The 27,981-nt window shown below is 42.9% G+C and overlaps 1 protein-coding gene across 8 annotated transcripts in view; it reads right to left on the bottom strand.

Annotated features, from left to right (window-relative positions):
- Positions 1-17,870, bottom strand: part of JAM2 (junctional adhesion molecule 2) — a 39,200-nt gene extending 21,330 nt beyond the window's left edge. For 3 of the 8 annotated variants that reach the window (XM_054843043.1, XM_054843127.1, XM_054843225.1), the window contains exon 1: positions 17,504-17,870. Coding sequence is in view for 4 of the 8 variants with exons in the window: in XM_054842638.1 (XP_054698613.1) it covers positions 17,504-17,558 (55 nt within the window). In the remaining 4 variants the exon portion in view is untranslated. The remainder of the gene's footprint in view (positions 1-17,503) is intronic. The other 5 variants (XR_008579368.1, XM_054842638.1, XM_054842954.1 and 2 more) reach the window with 3 other exon arrangements.
- Positions 17,871-27,981: the final 10,111 nt, after the last annotated feature.

The raw sequence follows: 27,981 nt of genomic DNA, 5'->3' as shown, positions 1-27,981 counted from the left end.
AAATGCAGTATTTTGGACTTGGCTCTTGGGAATGACAGAAATAGAGCAGAAGCAGGCTTTTAGATACTCAGAAGGTTCAAAGAATAGGGGGATGCAGGGAATAAAACCTCATTGGCAGAGTAACACAGATTAACTCCTATATTGTAGACAGTACCTTTTCCATAAGGAGATTTATTAATAGCCTCATGAAAAGCCTTGTAATGAACTGCAATTTGTGTGCATGGATACCTGCTAGCTTTCCTTCCCCTCCTTTAATACAAGCCCACTCCTAACTCCTGACAAATTTGTCATTCATGGAGAAATGGACTAGGTGTTTGGAGCAAGAGAAGAGCTGGGGCAGTGGGAAGAAACCAGCTAAATCCAATATTTGGTTTGGCTTCTCTTTTTGGAAGACCAGCTCTTACAAAATTAAAGTCCATCTCTACAGCTGAGTATCTGACACACAAAATTGATCTTCCTCCCCACATTCAATGAAACAAACAAAAAAATTTCCCCCAAACCCAAAAGCTTTTTTTCCCCCTTCCAGTCCAGGCTCAGAGCCATGCACAATGGAGTAATCCTTCACTCTCCTGAGTGGAGCTACACATTTGAACCCAGCATCCAGATGGTAGGTCAGTTAGATATCTAACACACACATTAAGAGTCTTGCTGGGAAGTCAGCAGATATTTTCTTCACCTTTTTTTATTAAAAGGTCTCAAATCAAGAGCAAAAGCAGTCAAATTTTTTTAAAAAAATTATCTACAGATACTCAAGTAAGACAAGTCAAGTTTTAAGACATCCTGCCTGCAGCACCTCTATTGCAACAAAGCAAGATGTCACCCTAAAGCATACTTTAGGGAGGTTCCTCCAAACAGAAAGATCTACAAACAGTAGGTTGTTTCAGGAAAACAAACAAACAAGCCAACCAACCAACCCCAAAACATAGGCTAAAGTGACAGAGTTTAAATGGCCAAGCTGCTCAGGTTCAAATAGTTTTTGCTGGATTTACTACTTACTACATATCCAGAGGTCTACAGCCTAATAGAAAAATACACTTTTATTTAGATGTAGCATAAAAATAAAAACAAGCCTTCAAACTCATCTGTTTTAATCAGCTTCAGTAACTCTGCCTTTGTAATGGAAATCACATGAGAAGCAGAATGCAGAACTGCATTTTCATCCAGCCAGGAGTTATTTAAACAGAGGAGGAGAAGCTTTGCCAGAAAGTGACTAAGAGCAGGATTTCTACCTGTATTAAAAGCTGGTATTGGATGATCTGAGGAGCTCTCAGTCTCACAGGGGAAAGAAGTTCTTGTGTTAAATGCGTCAACTACAGAGCAGACTAGCAAAGAGGTTTTCATTTATAATACCAACCTAAGAATGAGTTAATCCTCAGCTTTGTATGTACTGTTTAGTGCAATCTGGAAGGCTAGCACACCAGCTGATGGTGCCTTTATTCTCAACTTTCAAGCAAAAAAAAAAAATCTTGAAAGTCAAAGTAATGAGACTGAAGTTTTCAGAGCCAATTACCTAAAGTTATCAGTAATACTCCTAAGAGTTTAAGATCATGTTAACGATTCATTTCGGAGCAAAGCCCCAAGGACAGATGGCCCCGGAAACACAAAACTGGAAGTGCTTGTAGAGGAGAAAACAGGGAATAATAATAATAAAAAAAAAAAAAAATCAAGTGGCATAGGACAAGAAAGGAAGAGATTATTTAGGTCGGCCTTTCTGAAGAAACACTGAACACCAAAGCACAACAATTCCAGATAAACTGAACGGCCTCCTAAGTGCTTTCAGCAGTCCCAACACTGAAAGCATGAGATGGTGTGGGAAATTCTGGGGAAAATGTAAGTTTATAATTATTTTTATATAATTAATAATAAAAATGTAAAATTCAATTCCCTTCAAAGTTTTTCTTTTGCCTCCTCTTTTTCTACTCATAGAGAAGAGAGGAACAGTTTGAATTCACAGCTTGCAAAGGTTCAATGTAGCATGGAGTTTATCCCAACAGAGACAATCCAGAAAGCATATGCTATTAACCAAATAAATATTTATAGCTCACACTTTTACAAGACTCAAAACTCCAGTACTCTTCTTGTCTCCATGGCAATTCAGAGGGAGCCTCTGAAAACGGGGGATGGGGTTTTAAACTAGTCAGGCTCTCACAAAAAAGCTGGTTTTCCAGCCCTCCCAGTCCTGCTCAACACTGGTTTCCAGGGCAACTCAGCAGTAGCTCAAAGACAGCTTGTAAATGCAGTGCAAGCCTATAGCTGCTTCAGCTGTTGCTTATTTTAAGATGCATCAGGATGCTGACAACTTGTGTCTCATACCATCACATTTCAGAAGACCATGAGAACAGGCTATGGGAGTAGAAGCCCCTTGCCACTGCTGTCCCGCCCACCCCATATCACACACTACAGCAGCCATCTGAGAAACAGATTGCCAGCTGCGTTACTAGGTGTACCAATTCAGCAACACACTTGCCTGTGCTAATACCTAGAGAAATTGTTTTAATTTAATAAATCATTCTACAACAAAGCTATGTATGCAGTACAAACTGGCATGTTCCTCTGAAGTCAACAGTACTAGCCTGATTTACATCAGCTGTAAAAGTCAGCCCTGAAACACAAGAGAGTTAGGAAACTAGAACAAACACACACACCCCTCCAAAAACTCACACAACCATTCCGGCCTATAATTTGAGATAAAGATCTCTGAAATCTCCTAAAACACTTAAGTGACTTTTGCTGGAATTGCCAAACAATTTGAAAAGGAAAACACTTTAAAAGAAGTTGCATCATTTATATACCTACAAATACATTACTTATCCAGAAGTGCCTGAAAACAGGTTTTGTTTACTTTCCAACTGTGCCAACCAGCATTAGTTACAATTCCAGTAACCACTACATGAAACCAGAGTCCCTGCTCATTCAGAACCAGTGAGGTCATTTAAGCTCCCTCACTGTAGGATCCCATTTCCAGATGCTTAGGAAGAACATCATGATGCTACAATTTTATATTGCTGTAAGTAAATACTTTGTTACAGTGAAGAAATGTCTCTTCCCATAGTTAGTCTTATTCATTGACGCTGGAACCAAGTTTCCTGTGCATCCTCTGTCCCTTCTCAAGTTTATAGTAGTTTTTCCCCAGAAGGTCTTCTCAGCCCCTTTTTGAGTTACCAAAGCACTTCTACAAAGCGCTTTCACTGTGGAGGATGAGTATGTATGAGCATGTCTAAAGTTCTGGCTTCTAAGAGTATAGGAGTAGCTATAACTAACCAGAATTGAGCATTGCAAACAGATCCTAAGTAGCAGGTAGGATAGCTAATATGACCAACTATGACTAAATGTCTCATTTTCAGCAATATGTAATAACCAAAATCAAGTCAGCATTGTCACCTTCTGTCTACTACTGAAGGGGACAACATATCTGAAATACATTAATAAAAAAAAAATTGTTCTCTCTGAAGCAAATATTGACCTAGAATATACTTCCATACTAACAGGCAACAGATGTAAGAATAAGTCCTTGTGGTGAGGTTTGTTTGTTTTTTTGTTTTTTTTTTTTTAAAAAAAGGGCTTTACACAAGCTTTCTCCCATTCAATTTTTGCTGACTTGGGACATCCCGCAACTTCATTCCAGCTAGCATGTCCATTTAAAAAAAAAAAAAAAAAAAAGTCAGATCCAAAAACAGTGGGATGCTCTTTAAATACAAACACTCAGCAAGAGCCTTGTGCAATGCTTTGTGAGGTTGGGATTTCTGAGGAAATGTTTCCAATAACTGGGGGTGGTGGTGGTGTTTTCACTTGAGCATATTTTACCCGAACCATGAATTTTAGGACTGCATCCTATTGCTGATAAACAGCACTGAACTTAGCTTTTTAATTCTTTTTCTCCAGACTCTTTGCTAATATGAGCTGGGAACACAACGACCACTTCTCCCCTGGCCAGAAGTTGGTGAACCCTTCCTAATAATCTAAATGCAATTGCCAAATTAGCTCATCCCATTTTCATTCACACATGATCTCTTACACTGCCAAGTTTGCTCAATTGTCTCTTCCTGCCAGAAGCAGCAAACAGTCATGTTTGATGACTATTACTTTCAATCAGCACCATAGTTTACAATATGAATGCATATTTTTAGCCTTAATTCTACAGTCCTTTAATAGATAACTTAGTTCTTTAATATTAAATTTTATAGAAGCACCTTCCAGCACCTTTGAACAAGGCTGAAGCCACTCCTTCAATTCAATTAAGGCTGATACATATCAAGAGGAGCTAGAACAAACGGAAGATGTTTTGCACGCATAAAGAAGGGTGATTAGAAGAAACCCTCCGGAAGGTAGAGCTAGGAACAATAGGTCACAGTAAAATAGGTGCCAAGTTTGCCTTAAAGGGGATGAAGGGGGGGGGGGGAACAAAACTCAACAAAAAACAACCAACACAAACAAGAAAACCCAAACAAACCCCTACAGTCTTCATCACATTAAAAGCTACACAAGCAAAACAACATATGGGTAGTCAGATTAGAAACCATTAGAACACCACCACTGGAAAGTTAGACAGGAAACAGGAATAAACATCATAGAGTAACTCTGTGCTTTGGTTGTTTATTATTAAATCAAGCATAAATGTTAACTTGGTGTTCATGACAGCTTTTTAACAGAAGAGATGTGTTAGGAGCCACATCCTTGAGAATGTGTGGGTAAGGTTCACGAATGAAACACTGCTGCTTTGCATCAGAAGGGAAAGCTCAGTATGTGAGCTAACATTCACAATTCACTGGTTTGCTGCTTCATATAATAGGATTTGATGATCTTGTCTGCAGGTACTTAAACTAAGAAAGTACCAGCTGTTTCACAAAAATTAAACAAAAAAGATTTACAGCATGACAGAACTGCTGACAACTACAACAAAAAAAATCCAGGAGACAGAATGATTTGTATGGAAGAAAAATAATCTTGTCAGAACTAAATAGTCAATCTAGTCACAGTTCAGATACAGAAATAGTACCAGGAACATGTGGAGCTGGGAATTTTTAAATTAATTTTTTTAAAAAAAATTAGGTGTGTTTTTTTTTTTTTTTTTTTAAAAAGAGTAAACCATATCTGATTAAGGATTCAGCCCCCCCCCCCCCCCCCCCGGGTCACTACCTTCTCAAGCACAACTTAGGGCTTATAAATCTGGTGTTTAAAATAGCTATATCTGGAATACTCTACAGGGCACATAAGATACATCAAAAACCACATTACATTTCTAGAATACTTGTTATAGTCAATAGATCATCACATTTCTTGCAGCCATGACTCCCAGATAGGCATATATGCTGCTTTAAACTACTGTTTTGCCTACTTCTGCTCATATTCCCTTTATAACCAACTACTCATGAGATATTGATGCTCTAGAAACTTGTGTGACACATTGCTTAAACTGAACTTTCTTTTAGAAATAAGACTAAATAATATCACTTTAAAGGTGCTTGTGCTCCTTCAACTCAGGTCAACTAATTTGAGTTTAAGGATCTCTTTTTGAAAAAGAAATGACTAAAGAACAGGCCAAGGACTATGCTGGCAAACAGATTATACAGGCAGATGCACATCAGCATAAGCACTGTGATCACATGGAACCCAAATGCAAAACCAGGTCTTTGGAGTTCAGCTCTAAATTCACAGAACAATATATTTTAGTAAGAAGAGGATCTGGGCAAATTTACGTATTTATTCCCATTGTTGTTGCAGGGCTGACCATCTTGCGATGAGCCTGGATGGTACAGAGCTGGCATCAGCAGAGCTATGAGTGGTCAAGAAAGGGAACAAGATGGCTTGTTGAATAATAGATTGCAACCAGCATTTCTCTTCTAGAAGAGCTCATCACCAACTAAGTAAAAGTTCAACAGTTCTGCTGAAAGCACCTTTGTAGAAAAAGCCCATAAGCTTTTATGGTTTATGTTTACAAGTACCAGGTATTGTTTCAGGGCAGGTAAGGAACAGGTTCCTTACAAGAAAAAATTAATTACTCTTTCACAGGAAGGAGTATCCACTTCAGAACTTACAGATATGCAACTCTATAGCCAAGTCTACACATATCTTCTGCTTAAACAGTCTGATTTCTTAACTAAGCCCCTTGCCACATTTAGCCATAGGAGCTTCTTTGGATGCTACCTGTCCACCCGGCACACATTTCCCATCCAAAGGCAGAGGCAGCTAAAGAACATGGACTGTCTACCCTTCAGTCACCACAACTGACAATCTAAAGTAATCAAGTTTCATACCACATTTTTATGTACAAGATTTCAGCAGGGCTCCATGAAGTTAAGGGATTCAAATGCAGCACACAGATGCAGGATTGCAGCCTTTACAGCAACATGATGTAGTAGATAATTTTTCTAGTTTTCAGGTTATTAGTCCCACCCCAAAACTGAAGGTGTTCAGGTTACTAACATATTTATACTGGACATACTAATTTAAATAGTATGCCCGTAAACAGGGTTACTAGGACTCCAGTCAACTTCTTTATGTACATATTGGACACACAAGCTACACTGTTAGTTCAATTGATATTCTCTTTAGCTATGATTTGTCCTTCTCCTTCTCTTCATATTCATGCAGTGTGAGCCATTTCAGCTTCAAAAGAAGGGCAAATTCCTCTTTACCCCCTCCCAATATTTCATTAACTGCTTGTAACATCTAATTTCTGCTGGAATCCATAGGTACAGCATTGCTTCAGTAACCAACAGCACTCTGCTCTTTGCCCATCCTATTCTACCTCCAAGCTGCTCTCTTGCTTTGGGGGCAGGGGGAAACGTACACTAATGTATACAATCAATTGTTAAAGGTGCCAATAAGGTCCAAGTTCAACTTTGCCCCCCAAAAAAATCAGATGAAGTTAAAACCAGGAGTGTTCAGAGTTTATCAAATGCTAGGCTGATCTTAATTACTGACTTATTCTCAGCTTTCCAAACTGAAACAATCTTTTGTGTTTAGTATGTTATATATACACAGATATCATATTATTTTAGGTTCTATTATTTTACTAGAAGGCAAAGTAGCTGTCTTAAAGTTTTATGACATTTTCATAAGAAAATATAATTTCTCTGTGACTTTTTTGTTGGACTTAAACTAGCTTAAAAAGATAAGGAAAAAATCTTCTGTGCAGCTTTGATGTTCTGCAGAAGACACTAAGTTTGCTTTGACTCAAGAAAAGTGTTCTGTACCTGAAAGGCTGTACATATAAGAACTGGCCATCTCCCTCCTCTTTCTCTGTTCACATAGCTTTCAAAAGCTTTGAATAAACTTTAAATAAGTTTAAATGCTTATAAAGAGTCATCAATTCTTCTTTCACAAAAATCAGTGCATTCTCCCAACAGCTATTTATGTTAGAAAGTCATTGCACTCTTTGGCAACTGGGCAAAACCTTTGTAAGATTGTTTTCTCTCCCTTCTTCTCCCTAAAAAAAAAGGGGCTAAGAATTTTAACACAGCTGGAAAAAGAACAGCAACTGTGTGTGGATTGTTAGGCTTGAGGACTTAGCTAGAGATACAACTGGAACATGAATAAGAAATAGATAAGAGTATGCAATGACAGGGGAAAAGTAGAGCTGAAAATTTTTAGTCAGTCTCTCTACGTATGGTTCTGATTCCATGTTGATAAACAGCTTCTCCACATGACTTTTATCCCCTAGAACATTATTTATTGAAAGGCTCTGAAGACGAGTGCTGTAAGTACACTGGAAGTACCTCTGAGCCATCATTTCAACACTTAAACTGAACACATAGAAAGAGAAGAATCATATTTACTTTTTATGTCCAATACATTTCAGAAGACTTCTGCATAACTTGATTCAAACAGCTCTAGTTGATGTCCAGCGTGTAGGTCTTATTTAGACAAGGAAAAAATAAAATAAAGCCATTGACTTAAATGAAGTTATGTGAAGGCCTCTTAGACCGTATGGCAAGCAGCAAAACCATAAAGTAACAGAGCCCAAGGGGTCACTTCTTGATGTCTAAGCATACTTCCACTATGGATGCATCTACTTACTTCCCTCTACCTTCTCTGCCAGGCACCAACTTTGACATTACCAGTGAATCTGCAGTGTCTGAATTTGTTTGCTTTACTAGTCACTCTAATACTATGACAGCATCATTGTAAAAATCTTATGAGCCCTTACTACTACCTCACTAACCCAACTCTCCCTCTCTTTTACATTTTCAGATGCTGTATTGCTCAATTCCAATATTGAAATATTGGTTTTCCTTTCAGGAGCCTCTCAAATGATTACGACATTCTTGTGTATAAGTGAATCGCATTACGCCAGGGAGGGCCATTATGTTGGTGAACAGAAGGCAACAGCGGCATTCATTACAAGATACAAAGAATATTCAAATACTGACTAAAAATAAAACTTTTACCTCTCACAAAAATATTTATTGACATTTAAATGGAAATCTACCAAGTCTTCTCAGACGATAAAAACCTTTTTTGCACAAACTCTTCCAACATCTAAGCATTGCTATTAATGATCTTTTAATTGGATTTTACATGGACATTAGAGGAGAAAGGGAAGGGGGACACCCCCCCACACACACACCCACCCTTCCCCACCTTCCAAGGAGAACCCAGTGCTACATGTTTCTTCTTTAAAGAAAAGCAGGGGAGATGGACAGAGATGCAGAAAAACCCAACAAACCAACAACATGCAACAAAAGAGCTCAACCCAGCAACACTTATCACACATTTTTGTTTCTGCACAGTGCTAAACAGACACCAGTGATGTCTTCCTTTGATATTCTACTATTTCAATTTCAGAGATAATCCTTCTGTAATTATTCCTACAGTTAGGAGTTGCAAACATCTGAAACAAGTTGGAGTTGTTTATGTGCAGTTTAAGTCACTGATTAGTTATAATCTTCTAAGTCTCAAGCAATGAAATATATGCCTTTATCTGTTATTAGTTACAAAAATTTATCCCCTTTTCCAAATCTCGACATATAACATCTTAATTAGCAAAATATCACATTAAAATTTGTTTAATTCAGCAGCAGCATTTAAAGAGTCTTCAGTCATGTCACAATTAATACAGAAAGTTTATATTTCTGTTTAGAACTAACTTGCACAACTTAACTCTTAAGTTAATTACTGCACACACCCTCCATATAGCACGGGTCAGCTAAGCGCTTTATTCTCAGTAGGGCCTGACTTTCCCCTAGCCTGTATTTTTAAAATATTTGGGCTCTCAGGCAAGCCTAACTCCTTAACACCAGCAAAGCTCTGTAGCATGAGAATGGCAGCTCACAACGCCCCAGCTGACCCCACGGAGCAACGCCTCAAGCCAGAGCTGCAGGAACTCCCACCCAGCAGCCAGCCCTCCACGGCTCTTGGGACACCAAAGCCCACACTTCTCATCCCCAGCCACTGTGGCCTCTCAGATTTTTTTTTTCTGTATTTAGGCAGGGAAGCAGCCTCCCCCTTCATTATTAAATACATGGGACAGCTTGCTTGAATCTCAGTTTCAGAAGTGCTTACCATCACCAGTTTGAACGGTATCAAAGCTGCATCAAAGCCCTGTCAATCTGGCAGAAGGGTACATAAAACAAGAGCTGCAAACAAGAAGCCAGGAGTTTAAGAGAGAATTTCTCACCTTTGTGGTTGACTAGCTTAAAGATGGGAGAAGGAGTAGAAAAATCAGTTTAGGTGGCCCAATAGTCAAAACGCAAAGAACCAATATTTAAAGACCATTTTATAGAAACAGAAAGGGTACTGGAGCACAAAAGCTAGCCATAACATGCACCTAAGCACGCCTACACATTCTACAGATATCATTCCAGAGGATGCGTTTTTAGTCATTATTGCCAGTACAGCTACTAGAAGGCATCAGTCACGAACCACAGCCTCCCAGAACTAAGTACCGTCTATACATTTAAGTAGTAAACTGCTGTCTGACTCATATTATATGTATTCAAACTCTGCATATCATTTCCCCATAGGTTTACAAGTATGCCAAGCACAAACACTTCTCCAACTCTCACCCAGCTCTAGCCGAAACCCACAAGTCCTTAGCATATCACTCCCCAAGAATTTCTCCCAATTCATACTGGACACTTTCTGCAGGCTGAGATACAATACACAATCCTTTTGGTTTCTTCATTATATTCATTTGCGCAAAAGTCACTTCTCAAGAATGCATGTTCAATCATTACCTCCAAGTACTATGCTGAGTTTGTGAACAGCAAATATAGCCCCTATTGTTAACATTATCTGGTACCAAACAACCCCATAATACATCGCTTTCCATACAGATGATATGTTTAGTTTCCCTTTGAGTCTGATCCAGTGGTTTGGATGGGCTTGAGAGCTATTCAACCCTTAAGAAGTTAATCCAAACAAAAGCTACATAAATATATCTATTGAAACTTCATACCCGTAGGGTCTGTTCTTTCCAGCTCAATTAGTACCTTTTTTAAAAGGTCAGGATCAATTTGTAGCTATTTCAATGCAAGTTTGATCTTCCCATCTCTTACTGAAATCTAAGTTGTGAACTTGTAAACAGCAAGCATTCAAAAAGGCTTATTACTAGTTGGGTTTGGTTTTTTTATCATGTTTTCCCCTGCAAATCATCTTTGATAGAAACTGGATGCCTGCTGTACTTCTTAATTAGGAGGGATTACAGACTTACTAGTGGTTCAATAACTACTGCTGTTGTATTACTTGCTGTTGCTCAGAAATGGCTATTTTCCCTTTCTTCCTTCTCCAAAAGCTCCTTCACGTCCCAGCGTATGTTAGAAACAGACAAGTGAACAGGACCAGATGTTCAGCTGCCAAGCTCACCTTCTGCCTGGTTTAAGGAATTTTATATAAGCACTTGAGTGCTCAGTGATACACTGTGAGCACAGAGGTGACATAATTCATTGGAGCCCTCCAGAAAAAAGTGGCTTTGGAAATCCAGGTGAGCACAAGCACTGGCAATCATCCAAATGCTCCTCCAGCCTCATTTGCTGTCTCATTCTTTGAAATACATATTCATTTCCCTAAAACCCCCCCAGTATTTAGATGAAGGAAACAAATCATTTGTCTTGATTACAAGACACCATAATATTTGCCTTGAAGCTTCCTGTGGTGAAATTCAGCACAATCACGTACAACGCTTTGAGGAAGACACGACAGGCTTTTCTGCAGAAATGTTTTGTTAAAACTGATAGTTCTTCAAAACATACTTGGAATGGGAAAAGACATACCAGAAAGTAAAACTGTAACAAAGCTAGCTTTACAAAACTGGGGGGAGATGAAAGGAAGGTAAGCTAATCAGAATAGAATTAATTACTGGTAAATGAATTGCCTTTCAGCTTCCACATAACACTTCCATCAGGGTCTGTTAAAATGATCACCCCACCGTAAATTAGCTACTAAACTAGAAACTAAAACCTTGTGAACCATCTATTTTCCCACAAGTACGCAATAGTGCCACAAAGTTATCATGGTGGAGAGAAAAGCCCAACCAGCCAAACAAGAAAAAACAGCAATAAGATAGCTCATCATGTATATCCACAGGGACACTATTTTTAGCAATTTTTTTGTTGTTTGATATCATTGTATAACTTCAAGGGAACCTTAATTTAGCCGTTCCATATGGCCCTGGCAAAGAGTCTGCAGTGACAAATACAAGCGTCTACCTTGTGCTTCAGTTGTTTTGATATACAAGATATTTATATTGCAATGTGGACATTTCTGGCTGCATGAACATTTCTTAGTGATCTTACTTTACATAAGCATTTACACTGGAGTCACCTCTAGCATTGCTAAGGGAAAGTACAACACTAAGCCTTACTTCGAGAAAAATATTCCTAAAAGGGATCACCAGCTGCAGGAATCCAATGATAAACAGATTGTCTTCAGAGATGCTCCAACAGAAATATGACATTTTGAGTGTTGATGGACTCTAAGTAGATCATACCATATATAAACTTTTAAATCCCGGTTTCAGAACTAAATTACTAGTCGTTCCTGCCCCTCCAAAAGCACCGACAACCCAAACCTACACCTCCATCCAACAAGGAAAGCTTGCTTACTGCTACTGCAGAAGATTCACATGCACGTCACTGTCTTCAGTGAAGAAATATCACTATTGTTTACTCATGTGAAATTATGAGAAAATTGGATTATTTTTTTTAATCAGTTGTACAAGAAGATTCTCCCATACTTAAGAAGAGGACTTCTTTCTTGTAACCACCAGCACTCGAGAAGAAGCTAAAGCACTTGCAGCACCCTTTGAGGAAGGGTAAAAGCCTTCTCTAATATTTTCAGCTCACTTCTTCAAACAACAGGTCCATACACACCCCCAATAACATTTGGGGTTAGTCAGTGGACACAGACAAGTTTGGTAGCTGTAGGTCACAAAAGACGATCCCATGTGTTTTGTTAGTCAGTCAGCTAAAGAGAAAAGGTGAAGTCAAAGTTCAACTACTTGCAAGTTCTTACCTAATCATTTGTGATGCCATCAGCCAGTTTCTGCAGCAGAACCTGGCAGCTACCATGTTCCTGCCAAAACATACTGCAGTAGGAAATATAGGTATAATACAGGAAACAATCACAAAAATGTCTTTGTGTAATTCAGTTAAATAGCCAACGAGAAGACCTCATCCAGGCTCAATTAGATCTGCTAATCACAGCAGTAGCTTTAACTCTCATTATTAATGCCAGATGCCCTATGGTGTTCACAATTACCAGGAATACATGTCCTATGATATGAACAAAGAATTGTTGCAATGTTAAAGCTGAGAAAACAGGACCTCAGAGGCCAAGCAACAGCAAAAGCAAGTCCTCCACTTGCATACATGCACCTTAAACAAGAAGAAAACAAGAGGAATTGTGATTGTCTTGATGTGACATTTCCAGGTACATTTCCCATCTCCTGTATGCAGCGAGAGAAGACAGTCACCCTAATTTTTTCTTTTGCACATCCAATAGCAGGCTGTGGGGCCAGTAACCTGAACTAAGGATACCGCAGGGCCAGCCAGGGACCAGCTCTCTGCTGGAGACAAAGCCCTTAGCACAGAACAGCACTGCTTCTGGCTGGGGCCTCTCAGAAAGGGAGGGCCCCTTCCAAGTAGCTTGCCTACATTTAAGGGAAACAGCATGACTTGCTCAAATGCAGCAAAGGCCGTGAATTCTGAGAGACACGCCAATAACTCACAGCCAAAGTTTCTTCTGAGCCCTGAGGATCTAAGCAAGAAGTTGAAATTGTGAAGGTTATAACATAAGCTAGAGAGGAGCATATCTCCCTTTTAAAGATACGAAGGTCTTGCAACAAAATCCTCAATTTTCATCCATTTTAGAAGCATTCAGGTATCTTGTGCAGTGTAATCAGAGTCATAAACAAAAAAGTTAGGCTGAATATTAGAAACAAGTATTGCTTTTCTGTAGTTAATTTTGTTTGCTTATATTTAAAAAGCTTACTGCCATCTCACAGCCTATATTATGGTGTCTAAGAGTCTGTGCAGGTTTGCAGACAACTAGCAGTCTATAGCAGAGAAATACTGCTTCTCAACTAAAACAGCAAGAGAAGGAATCTTCTTTTGATATCTCTTCCTCCCATTCCCTGTCCAAAAAATAGGTAGTCTGGTTTATAACACTATGTTGTACAGATATTACCAGAGAAGCATGCAATCTTACAAATTGTGCTGGGTTTACGTGGCAAGGTTGGGGGGGGGGGGGGGGGGGGGGCTACAGGGGTGGCTTCTGTGAGAAGCTGCTAGAAGCTTCCCCTGTGTCTGACAGAGCCAATGCCAGCTGGCTCTAAGATGGACCCACCGCTGGCCAAGGCCAAGCCCATCAGCGCCTCTGTGATAACATATTTAAGAAGGGAAAAAAAGCCAGTTAGGGAGAGCTTTTGCAGCCGGAGAGAGGAGTGAGAAGATGTGAGAAACTCTACAGACACTAAGGTCAGTGCAGATGGAGGGGGAGGAGGTGCTCCAGGCGCCGGAGCAGAGATCCCCCTGCAGCCCGTGGTGAAGACCATGGTGAAGCAGGCTGTCCCCCTGCAGCCCATGGAGGAAGGATGAGGGGGTGTAGAGATTCCACCTGCAGCCCGTGGAGGACCCCACACCAGAGCAGGTGGAGGCACCTGAAGGAGGCTGTGGCCCATGGGAAGCCCACGCTGGAGCAAGTTCCAGGCCGGACCGGTGGACCCGTGCAGAGGGGAGCCCACGCCAGAGCAGGTTTGCTGGCAGGACTTGTGACCTCATGGGGGACCCCATGCTGGAGTAGTTTGCTCCTGAAGGTCTGCACCCCATGGGAGGGACTCCATGTTGGAGCAGGGGAACGATGAGAGGAGTCCTCCCCCTGAGGAGGAAGAAGCGGCAGAAACACCATGAGATGAACTGACCATAACCCCCATTCCCCATCCCCCTGTGCCGCTGAGGGGGGGGAAGGTTGAAGCCGGGAGTGAAGTTGAGCCCGGGAAGATGGGAGGGGTGGGGGGAGGTGTTTTAAGAGTTGATTTTATTTCTCATTCCTCTACTCTGTTTTGCCTAGTAATAAATCAGATGAATTCCCTCTCTAAGTTCGGTCTGTTTTGCTCGTGACAACAATTAGTGAGTGATCTCTCCCTGTCCTTATCTCGACCCACAGGCATTTCATTATACCTTTTCTCCCCTGTCTAGTGAATGAGGGGAGTGATAGAGCAGCTCTGGTGGGCACCTGGCCTCCAGCCAGGGTCAACCCACCACAAAATTTAATAAATCCCATCTTACCTGAATGCAGACTCTGATTTCTAAATCAGAGTAAGTCTCTACCAAGTGACTCCAGCAAACAAAGAGGGTTGATTCAACAGCAGACTGGGAATTGACAATATTCTCAATTTTCAGTGCATCACTTGTGTATCACATATAATCAGGAAAGCACAGTTTAAAGACTTCCAATGTCAATTCCTATAGCCAATGCAGCAATAGCTTTATGATTTCTTGTTGGGGGCAGAGGGGAAGGCTTTTGTGGTCTAGAACCTCTGTATCTGCCTGAAAGATTCCTGAGCACTAAGGAGTGTTTGTTTTAAAGCAAAAAACCAAAGAAAACCTCACCTTATTCATTGCTCAAACTACCCCAGTGAGCTCCATCAAATGTTTTGTTAAGACTATTTATTGCATCTGCATTGCCCTCACACAGACACATTGTACTGGATTTACTTCCAGTATCAGCAGCTTAAGTTTAATTTCTGATGTGCACTAATGCAAGAAAAATCACACTTAGAAGCTTCACAAAAAGGCCAGTTCATCAGTACACACTATCTCCTCCAGAGGAGCCATAATGATTAATAGCAATCATTTCTGTACATTTTTCAACTGTCTTGCCAACTGAGCTCACAATTCTTGCACTGTGGCACCTTTTAAAACTTCGCAGACATCAGTTTCAGGAGCTCATGCTGTCAGAAAATACGATTGCAGACCTCCAACTCCCTTATTTTCCCCTAAATTAAAGGTGAAAGAGAAGCTTAAACTCAGAGCAGCCACAATTTCTGCAGGTCATTAATATTTCTTAGTAGGTTCTCACTGAAAAGCAATCCAAACTTCCTCTGCCTCAGCACTGTTCTTGGCTATGCTGATGTCCTGTGACCAACATACAGAGCTCTTGATTTCTGCAGCTGAACTACCAAGCAAGTTGTCTACACCTGCTCCACAATATAATTCTCACACACTTCAGGTATCAACTGCTACTTTCTTTTCCTCATTAGTTTCTGCCCATTCCCCACTATCACCACGACATGTTGGGCCCCAGTCCCACATAAGACACCGCTCAGGCCATACGTCTGACTTGGATGCCAGCATTACTCAGTCTGTGAGCATACTCCAGCCACAGGAGCAGCACCAGACTCCTGACTGCCTGGATTTCCTCTGGCTCACACAAACAATCAGCATTTGCACACACACCTACAGTCACTTTCTTCATGCAACAACTTCTTATCAGCACCTTGCTGGTAAATTTTCTCCCCACCTGGTGTTTCTTGGGAATTGGGACAGGAAGAGGAAGAAAAAAATAAAATACAAGTCTTACAACAATGTCAGACTGCTTCCAAACCACCCTCTATCATTTCCTCCCTGGTCAAAGGCAGCACTGCCAACAGACACAGCTAACCAGAAAGTTGAGCAGCCTGAAGACACTGAAACCTGTCACCAAAAAAATTACAGCAGCCTCATCTGCTTAGATATACCCACAGAATTAACAACAAACAAAGAAAAAAAATAATTTTTATTATTTACTATATGACAGAGAAAGTCTGCACTGCCCATCTAACAGCCCAAAATTTCTATAAGGTCTCATAGAAACAAAGAGAGAAGAAAAGAAAAAAACACTACCAAACCAAAGACCTAACAGACACACATCACTTCAAGTCTCTTCTCAACAGGACTCGTCCCTCCTCTGCAAAAGAGGAGCTTCCATACACAGAAGTTTCTGTTAGATGAGGAGGAACGAACGGTAAACTACAAAACATACCCAGCATCAGCACCATGGATGTCCCACATCCGTAATGGACAGAGAACCCGTCCCAGGCTGGTCCCAGGTGGTCACTTCACTGCAAGACTGTGCTACATAATTCTTTTCAAAACATTATTTCCATGTACAGCCTCTTTCCCTAAAACACCAGCGAGACACAAGAAGCATACAAGAGCACAGCAAGACATGATCAGAAAGCGACAGCCTTATCACACGACTGGCACTGTTAACACTGTATATTAATTCACTGCTTCTTTGCAGTTGTGTGGCCCCACAATCCGTTTTTTTTTTCTTATTTCCATGTGCTTTCTGGGTGGGGCAGCTTTTGCCAACTTATTTTAACATTCCCCCCATTTTGTTTTTAACAAGTTAGACAACAGGACCATAACAATATTGGAAACATAGGTCTGTTCTGGAGCTGCAGCATCCAGCGCTGGCAACACAAAACACACTCCCATCACTTGCTCATTCATCTTGTGAAGGCCATCAGAAAAGCAAACTACGCAGCCTGCATCCTAAAGTTTGCATCACTGCAGAAAGCCACTGGCTTGCTCTGAAACAGGCCCGGCTTAAACAGGTTACATCTGCGTGAAAGCAAGAGACACATGGAAATAATCAGCGCACACTCCCCCAGCTGCGCAGAAGGACGAGTTTGCTTTTATTTCGCTGTTGGCGACGCGATCTGGCTCCTCTCACTCCGGGGGCGAGGGAGGGGAAACGACATCCCGCCGCTGCTCCCCTCGCCCTGCCCGGAGGCTCCCCGGGCCGGGCAACGCCGCCGCTGGAGCGGGCGTGGTTCTCGGTGGGCAGCGCGGCAGGGCAGGGCCTGGGCGGCGGCTGGGGAAGGTGCCGGACCAGCAGGGCACCCCGGAGCCGAGCCTCCCCCCCCAACACACACAGACACCTCGGGGGAACTGTTCCCACCTCGCGGCCGGGGAGCCCAGCGCCGTAGCGGGGCGCTCAGCGGCCGGCGCGCTGCCGGAGGGAGCGGTACGCGATAGCCCCCACGCCTGCTCCGCGGGGAAGGGACGCGGCCACTTACAGCTCAGGACCCCCAAGTAACCAAGGAGCAGCAGACGGAGACTACGACTCGCCATCTTCCCGGCAACGGCCGCTTCCCACGGGCGGCAGCGCTTAATAACCGCCGGGCGACGCCGGCGGCGGCTGGGCGTGGGGGGCGGCCCGGCCCGGCCTCGCCGGGGCCCGGCGGAACGGGGCGGCGCCTGGCGGGCTGGGGGCGCCCGGGGAGGCTGCCGTGAAGCAGGTGCGGCAGCCGGGGCGCAACGCCCGCGCCCGCTGTGCTCTGCCTCCACCCCGCTCCCACCAGCCGCCCGCCGCCGCCGCCCCAAAAGTTTTAACGCGTCCGAGGCGGCGCCGCCCCGTTCCGCGCTGGCTCCGAGCGCAGGGAGCCGCGGCTGGCTGCGGGGTTGCGCCCTGGCCTGCCGCCCGCCCTTCCCTGGGGCGCCCCGGAGCGGGGATCCGCGGCGGGCAGCGGCTCGGCACCAGCTCGGGGCGCATCGCTGTCCTCCTCCTCCTCCTGATCGTCGCCACGGGGCCGGCGCGATGCCCCCGCGCATCCCGGGGCTGTACTGTACTGTATTAGATTGTGTTCAGCAGCTCTCCCCCCCTCCCCGCCTCGAATTATTTATTTTTAAACTGTGAGGTCTTCATAAGCTCAAGGACATTTGTTGCAACAGAATAAACTTTCATTACGAAAAGCTTAAACTTCTCAAAGAAGACCATAGTCGCCGTTGGCACATTTCCGGAAACCAAACCCACCCGGGGTAGAAGCAGGAATAACGGGGTGAAATCATGAAACAAAGATTTAGATGTTCCGGCTGAAAAGAGAGTTGCAGACTTTAAAACAACGTCACAGTGACTCCGTGTGCCTGTACAGCTGGACTGGCCAAAATCCCACCCGCCGTAGGGCACATCCCTTAACCAGCAGAATATGGACCACACGGTGACCTTCAAAGCCTTTTTTATTAATCGTTTATACCAGCCTGGGAGATTCTTGATTAAATATACAGGAGGCGTAATGGCCCTTTAAATTTATGAATCAAGGCAGATTACTCATTGTGACGGTTAATAGTGCATCTGAGGAGTTTCTAATGACATCTTAAAAATATATTACCACTGATGTAATACCGTTCCATAACAAGAAAAGTAACATAAGCATTTATTTGATAATCAAAGCAGCAATGTTGGCTATATTTTGTTAGACTGTAGCAAAATGAGGAAAGATTATTTATAAATATAATCTCTAGCAGCTATTTTAATGGAGACCAAAGAAATAGGATGCCATGATGCTCTTCATATCAAAATTTTCTTAGCTTATTTTTCACATGCAAAAATGCACGTAGAATACAAGTAATATTTCTGCAAAAAATGTGCATATGTCCAGTGTATATCATCAGTATAATGGTGACATGCATTTAATAAAATCAAAATTATTCCATAGGCATCAGAAAAGGTCTTTATTTTGTGTGGCCCAGCACATCATAACTTTAAGCATATACAAAGTTTCATTGATTTCAGTAAGACTGCTTTACTGTTCAAAGCCACACAGTGATAGAAACACCGTGTTGATATAAAATTTAAAAATATGGAAGGAACCTGGTGGGAAAAGTGTAGAGGTGGGGAATGTTACAAAATGGCAATATGGATTTAAATTAAGGGATAGCTCATAGGATGACTGCTAAAGCTGATGTAATGACAATGAATCGATGTGGGGAATGAAGAGATGAATCATGAAGAGAAGGTATCCCATTAGATGATGGCATGAAGTTTAAACTAGTACAGTAATCTTTCCACCACAGTGAACATTCAGTTCTGATTGCCCTGTGGTGGGTTGACCCTGGCTGAAGGCCAGGTGCCCACCAGAGCCGCTCTCTCACTCCCCTCATTCACCAGACAGGGGAGAAAAGGTATAACGAAACGCTTGTGGGTCGAGATAAGGACAGGGAGAGATCATTCACTAATTGTTGTCACGAGCAAAACAGACCAAACTTAGAGAGGGAATTCATCTGATTTATTACTAGGCAAAACAGAGTAGAGGAATGAGAAATAAAATCAAATCTTAAAACACCTCCCCCCACCCCTCCCATCTTCCTGGGCTCGACTTCACTCCCGGCTTCAACCTCCCCCCCCTCAGCGGCACAGGGGGACGGGGAATGGGGGTTACGGTCAGTTCATCTCATGTTGTTTCTGCCGCTTCTTCATCCTCAGGGGGAGGACTCCTCTCATCGTTCCCCTGCTCCAGCATGGAGTCCCTCTCACGGGGTGCAGACCTTCAGGAGCAAACTGCTCCAGCGTGGGGTCCCCCATGAGGTCACAAGTCCTGCCAGCAAACCTGCCCTGGCGTGGGCTCCCCTCTGCACGGGTCCACCGGTCCGGCCTGGAACTTGCTCCAGCGTGGGCTTCCCACGGGCCACAGCCTCCTTCAGGTGCCTCCACCTGCTCCGGCGTGGGGTCCTCCACAGGCTGCAGGTGGAATCGCTACACCCCCTCATCCTTCCTCCATGGGCTGCAGGGGGACAGCCTGCTTCACCATGGTCTTCTCCAGGGGCTGCAGGGGGATCTCTGCTCCGGTGCCTGGAGCACCTCCTGCCCCTCCTTCTGCACTGACCTTGGTGTCTGCAGAGTTTCTTACATCTTCTCACTCCTCTCTCCGGCTGCAAAAGCTCTCTCTAACTGGTTTTTTTTTTTTCCCTTCTTAAATATGTTATCACAGAGGCGCTGATGGGCTTGGCCTTGGCCAGCGGTGGGTCCATCTTAGAGCCGGCTGGCATTGGCTCTGTCAGACACAGGGGGAGCTTCTAGCAGCTTCTCACAGAAGCCACCCCTGTAGCCCCCCTGCTACCAAAACCTTGCCACGCAAACCCAACACAGCCCAAATACACAGACTCACATATAGGATTTAATTTGGATTTTGTTAACATGACTCTTACACCACAGTAAATCCACTTAAATGCATAGGGTTTATACAAGTACAAGATCAGAGCGAAATTCCTTTTTTCCTGTTCACTGTTTTGTTTCTCTTGCAAGTAAAGCAAATACTCAGCCTACAAGGTTGTCTCCCCAATGTTTCTCTGACTGATTCTTTCTAGTACAGTTACATAGTACTTTCACAGTTTCTTTACATTCCTCTCTTTTATTTCAGTAACAACTAGATCATGGTTTCTCTGCTTGCTTTATACAATTGCAGGAAACACCAGCAACTAAATGTGAGTATTCTGAATGCATTTACAGAATTATTGGAAAACTGGTTGTAAGGCATATAGTTCATTTAATATGTATACTTTTTCTGTATGTACTTTGCTGAACAATGGTATTCTTAAAAATACTGTTAAGTACTTTGTTAGAAGAGTACGAGACTGCTATCCATATTTTTAATATTTTTAAGTTAAATATAGCACAAATATTTTCATTAAACATGGAAGAATTTGTTCAAGATGCTCAGTTTAACAGTTATTCTTGGAGAGCTTTCCATACAGACTCCTTTTTAGAATAATAAAAATAGTCTATAATTAACATCTGCACACAGAATGTCGGTCAAGAATAGCCGTCTTATTCTGTAATAACTATTCTAGTCAAGTTCCATGTGTAGAAAAGCCTTTAATAATTGTGTGGAAGTGCAACATGATTTCAAGACTTGGCTGCTTCTTAATGATCTCAATAATTCATAAACCAAAAGATTACCCTCATTTAATTATATGATATTTTAGATAAATATATGTTCTTACATTGCAATGGAATTCTTTCTTGTTTTAATGAAGCTTTCTGTTGCAAATGTGGAGTGTTGATGGTAATCTGCTCTAATGACACGTTTACCTCTTATTATGGTACCATCACCCTGTTAAAGAGCTCTGTGCAAACACTGTTTTGAAAAATAGTTTGCAAAAATTCTGTGAGACACTATAAGCCAAAACTCTGACTCTTCACTTTGGGAACATTTCATTTTTCTTAGCTATAGGATGATAAAAATGAATACAGAGAAATTAATCTGTATTAACAAAATACTCCTTTCAGTGATTTCTCCACTCAAAATAGGTTTGATTTTGCAGTGGAAACAAACCAATTCACCCTACATTTTTCTGCACCTTGCATGCTGATTTCTAGAATAACTTTGAAGTATAATTATAAAAAAAAATCAATACAGCAAATTAGAACTGCTAAATTTGGTTACAAAGTTGTTGCATTGTAAATACTTGAACACATTACGGATAGGTAAGAGAGGAAGACGATTATGATTCCTCTTCTCAAAAACATGCATAGAATAGGGGGAAAAGTAGTGCACTATAAGAAGAGAACTGGCTGTTTAATTAACACTTAGAAGAGTAAGATGTTAATTCCTATGTAATCACTCATCTGTCATGGCTTACACATGCCAAAATAGAAGACAGTCATGGGAAAGCTAATTAATGTGCATCCTTGCACTGCCATTAAAAAAAAGAAAAGTTTAATGAAAGGCAATGCTTCCCTAGTATACCCCATTCAGACATAAACCTGACATATCTCAAGTTCGCTCACTGAATTTCAGTAGATCAAGCAGTGTAACCTTAGTTTCATATAAGCAAGAACATGTATTTTATTGTATTGATGAGTGGGTGTTATGGATGTGTGATGATCTGTGAGTAGCTCATCTCTTGTTTGCAGAGTGAAACATCAGTGAAAGCATCAAAGATTACAGTTCTGCACTACTTTTCCCTTTTCTTCCTGTGGTTTCCTAAGTTAATTGTTCTTTAAACTTTCTAGTGCCTCTTAGCCGATCTATAATAGCAGGGAGCCCAGCAAGGTTGCTGATAACTGTGCCGGGTTATCATGAGAGGAGCAGGGGGGAAGATTTAGAATCTGGAGCCACTGAGGGCAAAAGTAAAAGACATAGGAAAAAACCACTCCTGTGCATAAGTATATCTTTATTTGTATGGAGAGTTGGAGGGCTGATTCTTACTGGAATTTACATTGTTTAGGTTTTGATCAAGAATCTTTGAATATTTTTCCGTATTTAAAGAAGAAGAAACAGATTTTTTCATATTTCTAAAAAGAGAAATGTTATGTATGAGGTGGTCAGAGATTCCAATTGAGACTTGGTGCCATAGCCTGTGGGTTAAATCTCTGTACACATCTTTTTTCCAAGCACACTAAATTGTTGTCACATATGTTTGTTCTATTAAGTGCTGAAGATGGGAGCACATAGCTGTAGAGTGACTGTTCTGGTGTGATTCTGGACATGGCAATGAGACAAGTGGATGGAAATCTATTTTGTAAAACTGCTAAAACAGATTCCATTTAATTAACTAATCACCAAAATACATATTTCATGCTCTGTGTCACAAAGCTTTTTTCTGAAACTCATTGATCGATGTGCCATGTACTTTTCATTGTGCCCAGACTACCAGCCTGAAGTACGTTGAATCTATCAGCTTGAAAGCCTTGCTCTTTAGTGTGAAGAATTATCAGCAGCCATGTGTAAGTGTGTGGAGAGGTTGATAGCTACAACTTAAGGGATAATTTTTTCTTTTGCAATTTTAACTATCACCACACCTAGCTTTTTATAATGTTCTGGGGAATTGCTTTACCAGCTATCCCCTCCCCTCGTTACAGTAGGCCTTGCCTCCTTTCTACTTCTGTGGCATCTTGTTATTTTGTTTTGCTGCTTCATGTTAATTGCTTCAACTCCTCTCTGGGAAAAAAATCTGATTTAGCTGGCAGATTCTCTGCTTGGTTTGTACGTTGAAACTGAAAACTGTGAGCAAGTATAGTTTTGAGAAAAGAAGCAAACCAAATTTTCAGATATTCTTTTTTTCTATGAAGATGATGTTGATGACTGTTTAGAGACAGAGTATGCCATAGATTAGTTGCCTTGCTATAATGAAATGGACTAGAGTGCTGTGATAGAACACTATATCTCTATTAGACTGTTAAAATATTCCTATCATCTAATGTGTCAGCCAAACTTGAACCAGGAAAGCCAGAAAATGTGAGGGTAGAACAAGATAAGAGTAATACAAATTACTTGTTCTCAGTAGCGTTTTTCTGTCAATACCCTCCATCCATTTTCTGGAACATCTTGTATAATTTTATCTTTGCCTTGCAAAGTACAGTATTAATGTCAACTTTTTCAACTGAATTTGCAAGATTACTGCCACTGAGAAGACAGCTAAGTAGCAATCAAAGGTACATTTCTAAAAAAGATCCACCAAATTGGATGGCATTGTAGGACACTTCCTGATTCAACCTAAGCATCAGTGAACAATGCATTAGCCACGATGCTGATGGTGGTAGATTCAGAATTATTTTGACACCGTGTTTAAAATGTTTTGCTGCTCCATGGGGGCACAGAGAGTACAGCTCTGGGGATATAGTTACACACCATGTTGTCTTCCAAGGCAATTGCTGCCTCCAGCCATGGATTACTTCTACTGCTTCACTTGTGCACAGAAACGAGTATACAAAGCTGAACTTTAAGCCAGGTCACTGAAGTAATGTGAATAAAACATAATCTTTCAGCAATACTGATCCTGCAATTTGTATCACTTCAGTGATCTTGTGTTCAGTGCCTTGTACAGCACTGCTACAGTTGCCTATCTAGAGGGTAAGCAGTGAGAAACAGCCGAGAATGGCAAAGGGAGAGGCAGGAATTTTTAAGCCGGTTTTGCTTTTGAAGCAATCTGTAAGTGAGCTCAGAGCTGGCTTTGGGACCATGAAGGCGATAAACTGTCACGGTTTGTCACTTATGCATTACTATTAGGTCACATACTATGGCATAAGAGCAATTATGGTGTTCCTGTTGCCACACAGGGCAGCGTTCCGTTTTCTGCCCATTATAAAATAACATCTATGGTTTTCCTGAAAGTCAAAGGGCTTTATGAAGACTGATACCTTGTAATTACTCGTGGGCAGTTTTGCTACCCGTCTCTTCTCCGTACCACAAATGTGGTCAGTGCTGTGACACACTAAAAGCTGCTGGAATTCAGCCAAACGCTTCCCAGAGTACTTCTCAGTTGGAAGGCTTTTGTCTTTTGGCATTGAGGGATGGATAGCTAGGGGATTGCAGCAGGCCTGTATGTCCTCCACAGGCTGCAAACAGGGCCACGTTTGGCAGCTGAGAGTAACCCCCAGCTGGTCCTTGGCTCAGTCCATGGGGTTTGAGTGGACCCAGGGGTTTTTACCCTCTCACAGAAGCCTCAAGTAAATATATTGTAGTAAACAGACAAATGGTATTATAGTTATGAGCCAGCTGTGCCAGCATAAATAAAAAAATAATCTTGAAGACTGAACTTTTTAAGTAACCCCAAATCTATGCCAATACTGTTCCCCAGGTCTCACTCTTTCTAATACCTTCCAATTAATCACCATCACTTTTCCTGTCTTTTGATATGTACACATGTGGTGGGTTGACCCTGGCTGGGGGCCAGGTGCCCACCAGAGCCGCTCTATCACTCCCCTCATTCACCAAACAGGGGAGAAAAGGCATAACGAAATGCTTGTAGGTCAAGATAAGGACAGGGAGAGATCACTCACTAGTTATCGTCACGAGCAAAACAGACCGAACTTAGAGAGGGAATTCATCTAATTTATTACTAGGCAAAACAGAGTAGAGGAATGAGAAAATAAAATCAACTCTTAAAACACCTCCCCCCACCCCTCCCATCCTCCTGGGCTCAACTTCACTCCCGGCTTCAACCTTCCCCCCCTCATCGGCACAGGGGGACGGGGAGTGGGGGTTACGGTCAGTTCATCTCACGTTGTTTCTGCCGCTTCTTCCTCCTCAGGGGGAGGACTCCTCTCATCGTTCCCCTGCTCCAGCATGGAGTCCCTCTCACGGGGTGCAGACCTTCAGGAGCAAACTGCTCCAGCGTGGGGTCCCCCACGGGGTCACAAGTCCTGCCAGCAAACCTGCCCTGGCGTGGGCTCCCCTCTTCACGGGTCCACCGGTCCGGCCTGGAACTTGCTCCAGCGTGGGCTTCCCACGGGCCACAGCCTCCTTCAGGTGCCTCCACCTGCTCCGGCGTGGGGTCCTCCACGGGCTGCAGGTGGAATCACTACACCCCCTCATCCTTCCTCCATGGGCTGCAGGGGGACAGCCTGCTTCACCATGGCCTTCTCCAGGGGCTGCAGGGGGATCTCTGCTCCGGCGCCTGGAGCTTCTCCTCCCCCTCCTTCTGCACTGACCTTGGTGTCTGCAGAGTTTCTTACATCTTCCCACTCCTCTCTCTGGCTGCAAAAGCTCTCTCTCTCTAAGTGTTTTTCTACTTCTTAAATATGTTATCACAGAGGCGCTGATGGGCTTGGCCTTGGCCAGCGGCGGATCCATCTTGGAGCCGGCTGGCATTGGCTCTGTCAGACACAGGGGGAGCTTCTAGCAGCTTCTCACAGAAGCCACCCCTGTAGCCCCCCCACCACCAAAACCCTGCCACGCAAACCCAACACAACACACAGATTCGTTCCTTTAGTCTATAGGCCATCCCTCTCGAATGTTTGTTGAGTTCATTTAGTCCATGACTTTGGGCTTCATCTGTCATTACAGTCCTTTAGGGCAGGAAATATGATGTCTGGTGTTGGATTGTTGCATGCTGAAGCCAGTTTGGGTTCCGTTATTGTTGTGCTTGTCCAGTTTTATTATCACTGCACTTTGCTCAGTTTCATCAAAATTTATTCTTCATTAATCTAGGTGATTCTTACCATAACACCATTGATATGGCATATAGTCACTATAGAAGTAATGATATATAGTACTATATAGCAATTAACATCATACGATTTAATTTATTGGCTATTCTCACCCAAAATCAAGTTCCCTTGAGGTACACATTGGACTGCCCCATCCTTCCGCATCACCCACCAAGGGCACCCAGGTACCTGAGCAAAAGCAATCCCACAGATGGGATGCCTTTGTCCGAGCAGGAGTAACCCAGACTGTCTTCTCATACATATTCTTTATGTGCGCTACTGGGACTTTATCCCCTTCTATAGTACATGGAAGTTTTGATCGGGCAAGGCCAGCTCAATTGGCAGATCCCCTAGTCTTGACTAACCAGGTGACTTTTGCTAAATGTGTATCCCAATGTTTGAGGGTCCCACCACTCATTGCTCTCAGTGTAGTCTTTAGCAGTCTATTGTATTGTTCAATTTTCCTGGAGGCCAGTGCATGACAGGGGATATGATACACCCACTCAATGCCATGTTCCTTGGCCCAGGTGTCTAGGAGGTAGTTTCAGAAATGAGTTGTCCCGTTGTCCGACTCAGCTCTTTCTGGGGTGCCATGTCGCCACAAGCTTTAAGGGCCACAAGACCCAGGATGGTGTTCCAGGCGGTGGCATGGGGCATGGGATATGTTTCCAGCCATCCTGTCATTGCTTCCACCATTGTAAGCACATGGTGCTTGCCTTTGCGGCTTCGTGGGAGTGTGATATGATCGGTCTGCCAGGTCTGCGCATATTGATATTTCAGCCATCGTCCTCCATACCAGAGAAGCTTTTGCCACTTGGCTTGTTTGATTGCAGCGCATGTTTCACAATCATGGATAACCTGTGAGATAGTGTCTATGGTTAAGTCCACGAGCCCATCTATATGTCTCATCTCTTCCTTGATGGCCTGAGGTGTCACGGACCCATAGAGCTATAAATAATTCACCTTTATGTTACCCATCCAAATCCACCTGAGCCACTTCAATATTAGCAGCCTGATCCACCTGCTGGTTGTTTTGATGTTCTTCAGTGGCCCGACTCTTGGCTACGTGGGCATCTACATGACGTACTTTTACAACCAGCTTGTCTAGCTGGGCAGAAATATCTTGCCACACTGAGGCAGCTCAGATGGGTTTGCCTCCGCACTGCCAGTTCCTTCGCTTCCATTGCTGTAACCACCCCCACAGGGCATTTGCCACCATCCATGAGTCAGTATAGAGGTAGAGCATCGGCCACTTTTCTCGTTCAGCAATATGTAAAGCCAGCTGGATGGCTTTCACCTCTGCAGACTGGCTTGATTCACCTTCTCCTTCAGCAGCTTCTGCAACTTGCCGTGTAGAACTCCATACAGCAGCCTTCCACCTCCAATGTTTTCCCACAATACAACAGGACCTATCAGTGAACAGGGCATATTGCTTCTCATCTTCTGTTAGTTTATTATACAGTGTGGCCTCTTCAGTACGTGTCACCTCCTCCTCTGGTGATATTCTGAAATTTTTCCCTTCTGGCCAGTCCATGATCACTTCCAGAATTCCTGGGTGACTGGTGTTTCCTATTTGAGCCCGCTGTGTGATCAGTGCGACCCACTGACTCCACATAGCGTTGGTTGCATGGTGTGTAGAGGGGACCCTGGCTTTGAACATCCAGCCCAGCACGGGCAGTCGGGGTGCCGGGAGGAGCTGTGCTTCGGTACCAATCACTTCTGAAGCAGCTCAACCCCCTTCATATACTGCCAATGTCTCTTCTTTAGTTGGAGTGTAGCGATCCTCGGATCGTCTGTATCCCTGACTCCAAAACCCCAGGGGTCGGCCTTGAGTGTCCCCTTGTG

The sequence above is a fragment of the Grus americana genome, chromosome 1 (genome assembly GCF_028858705.1).
Source record: "Grus americana isolate bGruAme1 chromosome 1, bGruAme1.mat, whole genome shotgun sequence".
NCBI lineage: Eukaryota > Metazoa > Chordata > Aves > Gruiformes > Gruidae > Grus > Grus americana.
The sequence above is the reverse complement of the archived record's forward strand: the minus strand, read 5'-3'. Positions and strand labels throughout refer to the sequence as shown.